The sequence below is a fragment of the Squalius cephalus genome (assembly GCF_949319135.1).
Source record: "Squalius cephalus genome assembly, chromosome: 4".
Taxonomy (NCBI): domain Eukaryota; kingdom Metazoa; phylum Chordata; class Actinopteri; order Cypriniformes; family Leuciscidae; genus Squalius; species Squalius cephalus.
The window spans coordinates 33,508,494-33,523,321 of record NC_137125.1 but is presented as its reverse complement, the minus strand read 5'-3'; the positions used below and the strand labels follow the sequence as shown (position 1 = coordinate 33,523,321).

General features: G+C 36.4%; 1 protein-coding gene across 1 annotated transcript in view; it reads left to right on the top strand.

The window, feature by feature from the left end:
- The window catches only part of LOC307157121 (uncharacterized protein), a gene marked incomplete at its 5' end in the record, with an annotated part of 58,033 nt that overhangs the window by 7,798 nt on the left and 35,407 nt on the right, over positions 1-14,828 (top strand). The window contains one exon of the mRNA XM_079868894.1: positions 2,512-2,607. Within this exon, the coding sequence (XP_079725020.1) occupies positions 2,512-2,607 (96 nt within the window). The remainder of the gene's footprint in view (positions 1-2,511; positions 2,608-14,828) is intronic.

Sequence of the window (14,828 nt, the reverse complement as noted above, 5' to 3'; positions counted from 1 at the left end):
CTCGACTTGGACTAACCGTACGTTCACACCGCCGCCGGCGAGAGCGGCAAAATTCGCTCTCGCCGCCCTGCCACCGATGCCGTAGAAAGATTCGGGGACGCTCTGACGCTCTGACGTAGATTAGAATGTGTGATTTTTTTTTTTTTTTTACTCTCAGGCGGAGGACTTCTACATTCCGATTGGTTGCCGCTGGTTGCCGCCGAACCGCGTCATAGCTTATTACCATAAAGTTAACTTGTTTTCAACTCCTCTCGCCGCTCTCGCCGTCCAAGACGCGCCGCGCCGCCCTCGCCGGAGCTCGCCGCCGGCTCTCATTGAAAATGAATGGCTTCCGGCCACTTTGACGCTCTCGCCGCCGGCGGTGTGAACGCACAGTTAAACTCAGGTAATGGTGACTCGACTCGGACTCTTCTTTGGTGACTCGGACTCGACAGTTGGTGACTCGACTACAACACTGGCTGATTCATTCAGGAACAAAGCAAGCGATTGTCTTTATGAATGGGTCATTGAATCATTGACTCACTAGATTCGTTTGTAAACGCAGATAAATTCATAAACTAAACACCCGTCTTTGCTCTGAGATGCGCAGCAGTTCAGCTGTGACTATTTTCGTTGATGAAATAGAGCAAAATCTGACAATACTGTTCCTAAAATGTAAGTCACTTAATATTAACTTCATGTTTATTGAATTGTTGTATAAAATCAATATTACATTTGTAAACTCCCTAATAATCATTAAAAAAGCTGTCACTTGTCTCAGTTCATTGCAATCTCACAAACTTCCCTTACAATCAATAAAGTTGTCTAGACTGGTGCACTGGGTCAGTTGCACTGGTGCTCCTAAATACTTTTTCACAGTCGCATGAAGTAAAATGGTCGCACGGTAGAGCCCTGCAGCCCTGCACATTTTGTGTGTCTCCCTCATCTATCACACCTGATTCAACTCATGAGCTCATTAGTAGAGATTGCAAGATCTGAAATGGGTGTGTCAAATATAGGGAGACATACAAAATGTGCAGAGCTGGTGGTACTTCAGGACTGGCTTGAGAACCTCTGGCTTACATGACAGCTCATGTCTCTCTCTGGGTAAGTGGCAGCACAAAATCAGGTTTAAATATTCTGGTGCGATCGTAATTTCAAAGACTTAATAGACATAGCGGAATCATTGTCATTTAGGAATAAAATCACGTGTGTGTTTGAATCGAGATTGCAGTCTTTTAATGATTAATTGTGCATACATATATGCCTATAGTCTGTAAATTTGTATGTCATATATGTACCAGACCTCAATTACCCAGGCGTCTCAACTACAACTACCCCCCCCCCCCCACACACACACACACTTACACTTCTGCGATTCATATCTGATATACTGTATATATATATCCAAATTAATCGATGATAAATTAAATCAAGATCTTGTGAATCAGAATCCAATCGATTTTTGATCTGTGTCAGTACCACCAGCCCTACATCCAGTCCTGGTTCCAGTCCACCTCTGATGAAGACATTGAACTTTTTGTACATACCAGTACCGTGACATATTTAATCAGGAAGTGGATTGAAGACAGTGCCGGCCAAAACAATATGGATGTTCCCCAACTAAAAACTAGGAGTAACGGGAGGAACACGGAGGAGCAAAAACATTCCAGTTACTTCCTCTGTGAATTTATCAGAGCAGCCAAGCATCAGTACAGAGTAGGGTTGCCCCTTACCAAAGATTTTTCTACTATTTTTCTCTACTAGTCATCTCCGCAGTACAGTGGATGCGCCTATAGAGAGAAATGCGTGTTAAGTTGAACATGTCATGCAGTAAGTGCTAGACTAATTTAGCTTCCACATGAACACTTGGATATGCACCGAATGATAGCGCACATTTACCTTGGTTAATATTAAAGTGAGTAGCTATGTAAAGAGGCTAATGTTAGTCTACTACTTGCATGTTTCAAAAGCCAATTTTGGAGTCGATAAATGATAGATGAATATTTACCTACACAGTCTGCCACTTCTAGCGGCAAAACTAGGGCTATTAGGGGACAGCCCTAGTACAGATACAAAGTGAAATTGCAGGTCAACTCTACTGACACTTGAAGCTTCTAGCAGGGAATCAGCAACATCATAGACTGTGAACTTTGCTGTGAACACTGCTGTCTCTCCTCTGGATGAGCTCAGCACCTTCTTTGCTCTCAATAACATTAAGAACAATGCCACCCTCACAAAGAAAGCTCTTGTGGGTGATGCTGCACAGGTTGGTTCACTCTGCACAGTATGTGGATGTACAGCTCTAATATCTGGACTACACACCTAAGCTTTTCACACATAATTTACTAGTTAGTGCTGTTGTTACAAATTTGGTTTGAGTTGACTTTCTGTTTTCATGTTTTTTTTATGATTTGAGTATATGCATTAAAAACTTGTTTTACACAAGTTGGTGTACATCCTATTTATCATCCCATCATTAAACTTTATATATATTAGCATAATTACATATATATATTTACCTGTCCACAGGTGAGTGACACAGACATGGAGAGCTTACAAGACAGCGTACTTCAACTCGTACTGAGCTTGCTAGAGGACTCCATGAAAAGAGAATACTTCTTTCAGGTCAGTGCCTTCAAGATCCATTAAAAAATCATACTGCATTTTTTAAAAGACATGCCTGCAGATCTTTAAACAGATTTTAAAGAATTTTAAAGAGTTCCCTATATACTGTTTTTATATTAGACCTCTTTTCACGTGATTTCCACTGGAGTCTAAACATCAGCTTGTTTACCGTACAGTTTAGACATGGGATCATAAAGTTAGTAAATAGAGCTTACCCGTGGTACTGGTACAGCAAAACTCTTTAAAATCAGTTTTTTTTCTTTTTCCTCCTTGGTTGGGGATGTAATCGTCTTTGCTGAAGTGAACACTGCACACACGAAAATCCTTGATTCTGGATATTTTAGCTCCCGCAGAGTAGCCAATGGCAACCAGCCAAAGCTGTCTCATAGCTATATCCGAAACAGGAAAACGATGGAATCTGAACGGTGATCCCGGCACATTCTTGTGGTCACAACCTGGGAATTTACAAGTTTGCACCATTGTTAATTTTCTACTTTTTACGTCGTTGTCATTCGATTGTGTAAACACTATGGAACAGCTGATCGGAACGTGCGCACTGTTGACGTTGACAGCATTGCGGATTGATAGAAATGGAAAGAAAATAGTGCCGATTAAAACTGAGGTATGAATTTTGTGAGTGAGTGTTTTTTGTGATGTAAATTAATCAAGCTTTGAAACAGTGATCAGGAAGTGGATTGAAGACAGTGCCGGCCAAAACAATATGGATGGTCCCCAACTAAAAACTAGGAGTAACGGGAGGAACACGGAGGAGCAAAAACATTCCAGTTACTTCCTCTGTGAATTTATCAGAGCAGCCAAGCATCAGTACAGAGTAGGGTTGCCCCTTACCAAAGATTTTTCTACTATTTTTCTCTACTAGTCATCTCCGCAGTACAGTGGATGCGCCTATAGAGAGAAATGCGTGTTAAGTTGAACATGTCATGCAGTAAGTGCTAGACTAATTTAGCTTCCACATGAACACTTGGATATGCACCGAATGATAGCGCACATTTACCTTGGTTAATATTAAAGTGAGTAGCTATGTAAAGAGGCTAATGTTAGTCTACTACTTGCATGTTTCAAAAGCCAATTTTGGAGTCGATAAATGATAGATGAATGTTTACCTACACAGTCTGCCACTTCTAGCGGCAAAACTAGGGCTATTAGGGGACAGCCCTAGTACAGATACAAAGTGAAATTGCAGGTCAACTCTACTGACACTTGAAGCTTCTAGCAGGGAATCAGCAACATCATAGACTGTGAACTTTGCTGTGAACACTGCTGTCTCTCCTCTGGATGAGCTCAGCACCTTCTTTGCTCTCAATAACGTTAAGAAGTTACGCATATAATTTTGCGTAAACGCATATAATTTTTTCACGTAAAAACGCACAGTTTTGAGGCCCCGGAAACTAACCGTGACTACTTTCTTGAAAAACTTCCAGCGGCCAGAACTCTGACCAGGGAGGTGACCACAGAGTGGGTCAGTGTGTATGCACTATAGTGCTGGTAAGGATTGCATACAACTTCATGTCTTAAATGGGCGAACTATCCCTTTAAAGAGAACAGTATACCTCCCTCCTGGAGGGAGGCGGTAATATCTTTAATTCCGAAGGAGGGGAAGGACAAGTCTGAATGCAGTAATTTTAGACCAGTAAGCGTGTTGAACCAGGATTATAAAATATTTACCCATATATTAACCAAACGAATAGAGGGACTGCTACCATTAATTATTAGTCTTGACCAGACGGGTTTTATTCGCGGAAGACAAACCCAAGATAGTATCAGAAGGACTTTACACGTAATTAACCATATAACAGAATATAATTTAGATGCAGTACTAGTGGGGCTGGATGCAGAAAAAGCTTTTGACTGTGTAAATTGGTCTTTTTTATATAAAGTTTTGGACAAATTTGGATTTCATAGTACATTTATTAAAACATTACGAGCTCTCTACGATAGCCCAAGGGCAAGAATTCAAATAAATGGATCATTCAGGACAACAATATTAAAGGAATCGCTATGTATGGGGGAGAACAAATTATTTCGTTGTTCGCTGATGATGTACTGGTGTATTTAACTGACCCTGAGCAATCTTTGGCACGGCTATTGGAATTATTGGAGCAATATGGAGCCTTCTCTGGAGATAAGCTGAATGTTCCAAAAACACAAATTCTCTGTTTTAATTACAGCCCTTCTGTAAATATGAAAAATAAGTATAATTTGAAATGGGACTCGGTTTCAATTAGGTATTTGGGGGTAAACATTCCAATAGACTTGACAAATTTGTTCTCACTAAACTACCTCCCCTTGAATAAAAAGATTAGGGAAGACATAAGGAGATGGGATCTTTTACCTCTTCTTAATTTCGGATCACGCGTGGAATCTGTCAAAATGGTTATTTTGCCGAAATTACTGTATCTCTTTCAATCTCTTCCACTAGATATACCTGACCAACAATTTCAGGAGTGGGACAAGCATATTTCAAGGTTCATTTGGCAGGGACGAAGGCCAAGAATTAGATACCAGAATTTACAATTATCAAAAATCAAGGGCGGGGTCGCTCTCCCATGCTTAAAAGACTACTATACCGCTGCTCAATTAAGGCCATTAGTATGCTGGTGCAACCCAGATTACTGTGCTAGATGGAAGGAGATTGAAAGTGCTATGTCAGATGAATTTCCAATTCAGGCTGCAATTGGGGATAAGGACTTGTACAATTTAACCCCCTGAGGTCGGCTATCGCGCCGGCGCGATAGGCTCGTTTTTTTCCGTATGAGTGCAAAAAAAAAAAGAAAAAAAAAATTAATTTTTATCTTATATGCTTGTGTTACACATCAATCGATCCTGTTTAGTGTGTATTTTTTTTGTGTATGCTCATAATAAAAACAAAGTGTTGTGCTTTTCGCCAAATAAAGAAAAATAAACATGATGCGAGTTCTGCCTCCTCTCCGTCAGTGAAGTCAATTCTGAAACGCGTCCGAAAATGAACTGTAACTCAGCGAATACTCAGTCAAACAGGCATACAGTCACACAGGCATGAAGCTTGAATTCTCTTCTTTTAAATGAAGTAAATTTTATAAAAAACAAATATTCACAGTTTATGTAATATGTATGCAAAGAGAGAGATGTCAGTCGTTCTCATCTCAGCTAATTAAGTTTTAATGTGCTCCGCCCACGGAGAGCGCGCGCTATTCAAACGCAAATGTGAGGCGATCCAAACAAACCTGTGAAACGCCCACATCAGCTGGATAACACACACCGCGAGTTCACTTTCAGACTTATGTACTTTACGATGCTGTGAGGAATAATACTATCTTGATAATAATCCTGCAAAAATTTACCTCAGAAGTTCTGGAAGTATCATTTCGAGGAGCAAACGGATCCCGCTGAGGAATAGGTCAGTTCTATTTGCTTTGTTCTAATCTGAATGAATGAACGCACAGATGCGTGCTGTTGTGGAGCTACTACAGCTGGCAAAAATACTGTTTAAATATGAGTCGCGTTTCTATGAATGAATGAACGCACAGATGCGCGCTGTTGTGGAGCTACTACAGCTGGCAAAAATACTGTTTTAATATGAATCGCGAATACAAAGAAAGATTACACTGGAAATATTGTTACAATTTTAAATGCTGTTGTAATTGTATAACCTTAAAAAAAATAAAAAATAAAAAAAATAATATATATATATATATATATATATATATATATATATATATATATATATATATATATATATATAAATATATATAAGGATAGATGTAAACAAAATCTTAAAAGGTCATTATAAGCCTTCTCTTTAAATAATTTTATTATGCTTTATTAGTGACACATTTGGGAAGAGAATATATTCCAAATCTGAAAATACAGTATGAGAACAATTAACTGCACAATTACTAGAAATGTTTACCTTGGATATTGTACAATTTGCAAGCAAAATTTGTGGAAAAAAACAACAAACCAGTTATATATTGTCCTTGCATTCTTGTGGCTCAGTCACACACCTGAATGAAAGGCTCATTACGTATGCAGCCTCATTATGCGGGCCCCATTGTCTCCGCAGGTGTGAATCACGCCCACCCGCATATGGCCTTTCCAAACAAAAAGTGTTTTACAAGATTTAAATCAATGTATTGTGTTATGTGAATGATTAGGCAGGTTGATTTTCACATAATTTTGAAGAAAAAATTCTAGGCAACGTCATCCATTAGTCAAAAGTCTTATTTACATATATTTAGAATGTGTTTTATGGCCTTATTTCAGAAACTTTAGTTTTTTGTTTTTGAAAAAACCATGCATAAACATTATTCTATCAAAAATACAAACATGTACATGCAAGTTGTTCACATATTATGGTAGCCCTGTTTGTGCTAAATAGAGTGAATTTACACCTTTGCCATTAATATGTTTATAAGCAACTGAAAAAAGCACAAATGTCAGGGCATGTCAGAACATCTCAAGGACCCCAAAAACCCCTCAGACCCCAGAGGGTTAAAGGAATTGGGAAACCCATGGATATGCTTGTCACTTAAAGGGGGGGTGAAATGCTATTTCATGCATACTGAGTTTTTTACACTGGTAAAGAGTTGGATTCCCATGCTAAACATGGACAAAGTTTCAAAAACTAAGTTGTACGTTTGAAGGAGTATTTTTGTTCCAAAAATACTCCTTCCGGTTTGTCACAAGTTTCGGAAAGTTTTTTTCGAGTATGGCTCTGTCTTACGTAAGATAGGGCGGAATTTCCTCATATGGGTCCTAAGGGCACTTCTCCGGTAAGATCGCGGCCGCGCGCGCACTCGTAGACTAGAGCAAGAGAGTGAAAGCAGTTCGCCATCAAAGCGCCCTGCCCGGCTTTTGGGAAGTCAATGTCACCAAAGAAGTGTGTTTTTGGTTGCCAGGGCAAGACAACCCTGCACAGATTCCCAAAGAACCCAGCGTTAAGGAACCCGTGGATGGAGTTTGTTTTCCTGAGCATAAACGGAGTTGTGTAACTGTTAGACTGTTTGTTCCCTGCATTTCGACGATGATTGTTTTATAAACAAAGCCCATATCGACGGATTTGCAGATCGTCTAATGCTTAAGGATCGAGCAGTCACAATGATAAAGGTTCGCGGTCGTGCGTTGGAACCGGACGGTGAGTAAAACTGTTTGTTGAACAAATGTCTCTGTGTGTTGTCACTAGCTTGGCGCGTTAGCACAGCTAAGCTTCGCCCACAGGGCCCGCCCCCAGCCGCTCGTTTTTTTCCGGAAAGACTCGGTACAGCCTATCTTTCTGTTAAAAATTTAATAAAACAAAAGACTTTTTGGAGATATGAAGGATGCAATATTACTCTATAGGTACTCAAGATTAACAGGAGATTGAGTGAAAATGAGCATTTCACCCACCCTTTAAGATATGGAGCAAGGTAATAGCTCAAAGTAACCTGAAGGATGGGGTAAAGGTCCTGAGATGGTGTGCATTCTATACCGATTTTTTTGCCTAATAGATGGGATGCAAGATTTAAGAGATGGACTTCGCAAGGTTTAACAGCGTACTGTACATTTTTGCATAAGGGGACTATGAATAGCTTTCAAAATCTGAAGAGGCAATTTGGCTTAGATAAGGAAGATTTTTACAGATTCCTTCAGGTCAGGCATTATATTGACCAAATGCAGAAGAGATGTACAATAGTAGGCTGGGATAACATTTTGTTAAAAGTGTTTATAGAGGCTTATCTTGCTGGCTCTAACCGGAAGCTCATCTCAAGAATATACAAGGGGCTACAACAAACAAAAGGTAGTTCACTGTATGTAAAGCAAAAATGGGAACAGGAAGGAAACTTTGTTCTAAAGGAAGAAGATTGGGAGAACTTATGTGAGATACAGTGGAAAACTTCCAGTTCATCTTTATGGCGAGAGTTTTGCTGGAAAAACCTTATAAGGTTTTTCATTACTCCAGCTCAAAAGAAGCACTACACCAACTCTTCGGCATGCTGGCGACAATGTGGGTGCCTCGAAGCAAATCATTTTCACATTTTCTGGTCTTGTACATTATTGATTCCATTTTGGCGGGAGGTTTATAAAGTTTTGCAAAGCATTTTTTAGATGGACATTCAATTTAAATTTGAGTCTATATATTTAGGTGCCTTAACAACAGAAAATGTTTCTTCTCATGTCAAATACTTATTTCAGATCCTAAGTGCTGCTAGTAGAAAAGCTATTACTAGAAGGTGGTTAAAACCAGGAAAACCTACCGTAGAGGAATGGATTGACATTATCTACGATATTTTCAAGATGGAAAGGATTACTTTTGCTTTGAGATTGCAACAGGGATCTTTTTTGAAAAGATGGGAAAGATGGATAATGTATATCACTCCATTACGCCCATCATTTGTTTAAAGTGGATTTTTTTTTTTTTCTCTCTATTCCCCCTCGGTAGAGGGCTTTATGAGTCATTGAGGTTTACCCCACCATGTTTGTTTTAGTTCTCGTTCTGATTTTACTATGTCTAAAAATGGTTATGCATATGTAATGTAGAATGAAGGCCTAATGGGCCCCTGCTTACTTTAATACTGTTTACCGAGCCTGTGATACTTTTTTTTATTTTATTTTATGGGTTATTATTGTACATTTGCAGATGGCTTAATGAGAAGTATAACAGGTATTATCATTGACTGTAATGTATGGACCTGTAAAATCAAAATAAAAAAAGAATAAAAAAAAAGAAAAAAGAAACAGAACAAAAACAGTCAATAGTGCGTCTAAAATGTAAGTGACTTCATTTGACTCATTTGTTTCCATTTCTCCTCGTAAGCCTGCGCGAGCCTCAACAGCGCAAGTTACCGTCATTAATACATTATCCACTATCGATTGCAACTTACAATAAATGTAATAAAATCAGATTCATTCTCTCGTTTTAGTGATTCCCTAATTATTTTTTAAGTTATTTTAATAATTATAGTTATTCTGCATTATTGACGTTTTAATCAGGGCAAGTAAAATTCTCTTTTACTTGTCCCTTCAAAAAATCCACAAGCAGACAAGTGTTAATGTCAAGTCCTGCATTCTAATATTTATATATTACATGTTCATAGGCTAAATGTACCAGTTGAGTTAGATGATATGCTAATCCATTTCGGATAGTAAAGATCTGATGATGCCGTCTACACTGGACGCGGCTCGGCGCAACGCAACACGACAACCCCGGACGGTAAACTGATGCCTGTTCTGTTTCTGACATACTCAAAGCATTAATACATTACAATAATCTTAATTTTCCCATTCCATCACTTTCATAATGTGAACGTTTCAACACTTTCAAAAGAAATTAAAAAACAATCATGTTATTTAAAAACATGTTATTGTGTGAACTTTGCAACATAAATTTTCTTTGTCTAATTTTTACCACATTTATGGTGTAATTGTAATATTTAAAGCAATAAACACTTTTTGATTTAAATATTATAAAATAAACACATTTGATGCATAAAAAGTTCAATGTGCAACATCTATTTTGACCTTTGACATTTAAAATTAATACACATTTATGCAACACTTTTGCTTAAAATATATATATAAAAAAAGAAACACTTTTTTGCATGAACTTTGCAGTTTTTTTCCTGATTTCAAAATTTTAGCACGTTAACTGTGCAACACTTTTAGCTTTAAATATTTAAAAGAACATATTTGCATTTGAATTCTTTTAACGATTTTATGAAATGTACAACATGTATAACATTAATATTAGGGCTGTGTTGAAAAAATCGATTCACCGATTCTGAATCGATTTTCATATTAATTTCTAAAGATCGATCCGTAACTCAGAGGGCCCTATTTTAACGATCTGAAACGCAAGTGTCAAAGCGCAAAGCGCAAGTAACTTTGTGGGCGGGTCTTGGCGCTGTTGCTATTTTCCCGGCGGGATAAATGACTCTTGCGCCAGGCGCAAATCTAAAATGGGTTGGTCTGAAGTAGCTTCATTATTCATAGGTGTGGTTTGGGCGTAACGTGAAATAAACCAATCAGAGCGTCATCTCACATTCCCTTTAAGAGCAGGCGCGCTTGTTCTAAAGCGGATTCCTATTATAACGGCGGATTTGCCAGACGCACGCGAGGAGCGGTTCACAGCCGAGGAGAGCAACGCTCTCGTCAGGGACGTTGGGGATGGAGAAACCCACCCATTCGGTTAAAAAGGCGTATGATAATTTGGGTAACTGTGTAAGCTAGATGTATGCTTTTATAATAAATTGTCTATCTATCTATCTATCTATCTATCTATCTATCTATCTATCTATCTATCTATCTATCTATCTGTCTATCTATCTATCTATCGTAATAATGTATGATTTGCAAAAATGAAAACTGCTGCTTCTGTGTAGATGAGAGAATCAAAGTGTATGCGCGTTGTGCACACGCTACATTGATTATGGCCAAGCATACGCCCTTAAAATAGCATATGAATAACATGCGCAACGCGCCACTGACTTTAAACCATTTTTTCCTGGTTAGTGGCGCAACTGTTTTCTAAACCTGCAAAATAGCATGAAGGAACGTTTGCGCTGGAACACGCCTCCTTTTTTGCGCTGAACCGCCCAGGGAGCGCAAGTTCATTCCCTAGTTTAGCGACGTGCTTCTGTGGAGGAAAAAACGCGCTTTGCGCGGGTGCAAAATAGGAATGATACATGCGTCGGTGTACTAAGTCAATTGCGCTGGGTGCAAGATAGGGCCCAGAGGATCGATTTTCACCGTGAACTTTAACTTTCCGTGTCATTGAATTCACGCATGCGCGCGATGTGGAAGGACATTAAAACAACGTCAGTAACGTTAAGCAAGCGGTTGCTTTGAAAACTCCAGACACGCTCAAAGCTGCGATCTGGCACCATTTCGGGTTCAGAAGCAATGCAGAGAACGAGCTTGACAAAAGCAAAGGTTTTGTAAGTTCAAATTTTATTTACTTTCTGATAGAGATGCGCGGTTGGCGGTTACAGCCGCGGACTCCGCGGATAAACCGTGGATCGGGCGGATGACGTGACGAAAAATTAGATTTTCGGATGGGTGGCGGGCGGTTAACCAATCAAATAAAAAATATATGCATACATTAAGCGGATGGCGGGCGGGTGCTGTTTTGAAAATTGGTCAAAAACGTTGGTGCGGACGGATGAGTTTTGTGATGCGGTTGAAATAATAGCCCATCCGCGCATCTCGTTGTCTGTTTACTGTGAAGCCAGTAACCAACAATCTGTTTACATTTGCACTGGCTTAGAAAAAATGTGTTCTAAATGTTGATCATTAAAATAAAAAATAAAGGTGCATTTGCATCTGAACTGTAGCAGCTTTTTGGAAAATTCTTAATGTCATTTTTAATAATAGGCCTACATCAGGTTCGCGTCTAAATAATCGGTCTACTGCTGCTGATATACCTCTGCGTCCTCGGTCGTCTTCTACACCAGTGCAAGTTTGTGAAAGCAGTTGTATCAACACTCTGGAAGGGGGATTGTTCTTTACAACCACCAATACTCCATTAATTTGCAGTTGAATGTCTATAATAATAGTATCAATATGTTGCATAACTACAGTCCTGTAATTCAGGTAACAGCTGGAAAAAAATGCTTTTTTCAAAAACCATTATCTAAATCTCGAAGATCGGATCGGATCGAATCGAATAATGATAATCGATTCAAGATCTTGAGAATCGGAATCGAATCGATTCTTGAAATTTGAATCGAAACCCAGCCCTAATTAATATGAATGTTTACTTTCATCTAACACAATTATGATACAAACTTTGTGTTTACACAAAGTTCAGGATACAGCATACACAACATACAGCACAGCATACCTGAGGTGCACATCACTGGGTTTTGTTCAAAAAGATCAGCATCTTAACATGTTCCGGGGTTAGTCTTGTTTAGGGCTGGGTATCGTTTGAATTTTAACGATTCCGATTCTACTTATCGATTCCGATTCTTATCGATTCCTAATTTTGATTCCAACAAGGTAAAAAAAAAAAACTTAGATATTCACAGTCTTATTGCAAAACTTTTCATTTTAGCTGAATACCTTGAACAAAAATCAACATGCTAAAGCTAAAGAACAGAAGAAAAAGCCTATGGTAAAAAATACCACAGCAAGAACAACTAGATGGTAAAGTTCGTAGACAAACTTTAAGTTGGCTTGAAAAAGCCTAGCCAGAAAGTTTGAAAAAGTTTTAAACTGTTCTAGCATGGTTTAACATGATTTACCATGTTTCTAGTAAAGAAATATTAGGAAGAAAGAAATAGAGATTAGTAAGAAAGAAAGAAAGAAAGATTGGTTAGAAAGAAAGTTTAGTTAGAAAGAAAGAAAGAAATATTAGTTTGAAAAAAGAAAAATATTAGTTTGAAAAAAGAAAGACATTTTAGTTTGAAAAAAGAAATTTTAGATAGAATAGTTAGAAAGAAAGAAAGGAAGAAAGAAAGAAAGATTAATTAGAAATAAAGAAAGATAGATATATTGGTAAGAAAGAAAGTTTAGTTATAAAGAAAGAAAGATTAGATTGAAAAAAGAAAGAAAGATTAGTTAGTTAGAAAGAAAGATTAGTTTGAAAAAAAAGAATGAAAGAAAGATTAGTTAGAAAGAAAGATTAGGTAGTTAGAAAGAAATATTAGTTTGAAAAAAGAATGAAAGAAAGATTAGTTAGAAAGAAAGATTAGTTTGAAAAAAGAAAGATTAGTTAGAAAGAAAAAAAAACAGTTTGTAAAAAAGAAAGAAAGATTAGTTAGAAAGAAAGATGGAAATATTAGTTTAAAAAGAATAGTTAGAAAGAAATGATTAGTTAGAAAGAAAGAAATATTTGTTAGAAAGAAAGATTAGTTTGAAAAAAGAAAGAAAGATTAGTTAGACAGAAAGAAATATTAGTTAGTTAGAAAGAAAGAAAGATGGAAATATTAGTTTAAAAAGAATAGTTAGAAAGAAATGATTAGTTAGAAAGAAAGAAATATTTGTTAGAAAGAAAGATTAGTTTGAAAAAAAAAGAAAGAAAGATTAGTTAGAAAGAAAGAAATATTAGTTAAAAAAGAAAGAATAGTTAGAAAGAAAGAAAGATAGATAGATAGATTGGTTAGAAAGAAAGATTAGTTAAAAAGAAAAAAGAAAGAAAGAAAGATTAGTTTGAAAAAGAATGAAAGAAAGATTAGTTTGAAAAAAGAATGAAAGAAAGATTAGTTAGTTAGAAAGAAAGAAAGAAAGATTAGTTTGAAAAAAGATTAGTTAGAAAGAAAGATTAGTTTGATAAAAGAGAAAGAAAGAAAGATTAGTTAAAAAGAAAGAGATTAGTTTGTAAAAAAGAAAGATTAGTTAGAAAGAAAGAAAAAAGAAAGAAAGATATAAATGTCAGTTAAAAAATAAAGAATAGTTAGAAAGAAAAAGATAGATTGGTTATAAAGAAAGAAAGATTGGTTAGAAAGAAAGAGAGAAAGATAAATTGGTTAGAAAACAAGAAATATTAGAAAGAAAGAAAGAAATATTAGTTAAAAAAGAAAGAATAGTTAGAAAGAAAGAAAGAAAGATTGGTTAGAAAGAAAGAAAGATTAGTTAAAAAGAAAGAAAGATTAGTTAGTTAGAAAGAAAGATTAGTTTGAAACAGAATGAAAGAAAGATTAGTTTGAAGAAGAAAGATAGTTAGAAAGAAAGATTAGTTTGAAAGAAAGATTAGGTAGTTAGAAAGAAAGATTAGTTTGAAAAAAGAATGAAAGAAATATTAGTTAGAAAGAAAGATTAGGTAGTTAGAAAGAAAGATTAGTTTGAAAAAAGAATGAAAGAAAGATTAGTTAGAAAAAAAGAATGAAAGAAAGATTAGTTAGAAAGAAAGATTAGTTTGAAAAAAGAAAGATTAGTTAGAAAGAAAAAAAACAGTTTGTAAAAAAGAAAGAAAGATTAGTTAGAAAGAAAGAAAGATGGAAATATTAGTTTAAAAAGAATAGTTAGAAAGAAATGATTAGTTAGAAAGAAAGAAAGATTAGTTAGAAAGAAAGATTAGTTTGAAAAAAAGAAAGAAAGATTAGTTAGAAAGAAAGAAATATTAGTTAAAAAAGAAAGAATAGTTAGAAAGAAAGATAGATAGATAGATAGATTGGTTAGAAAGAAAGAAAGATTAGTTAAAAAGAAAAAAGAAAGAAAGAAAAAAAGATTAGTTTGAAAGAATGAAAGAAAGATTAGTTTGAAAAAAGTTGAAAAGAAAGTAAAGTAAAAAAGAATAGTTAGAA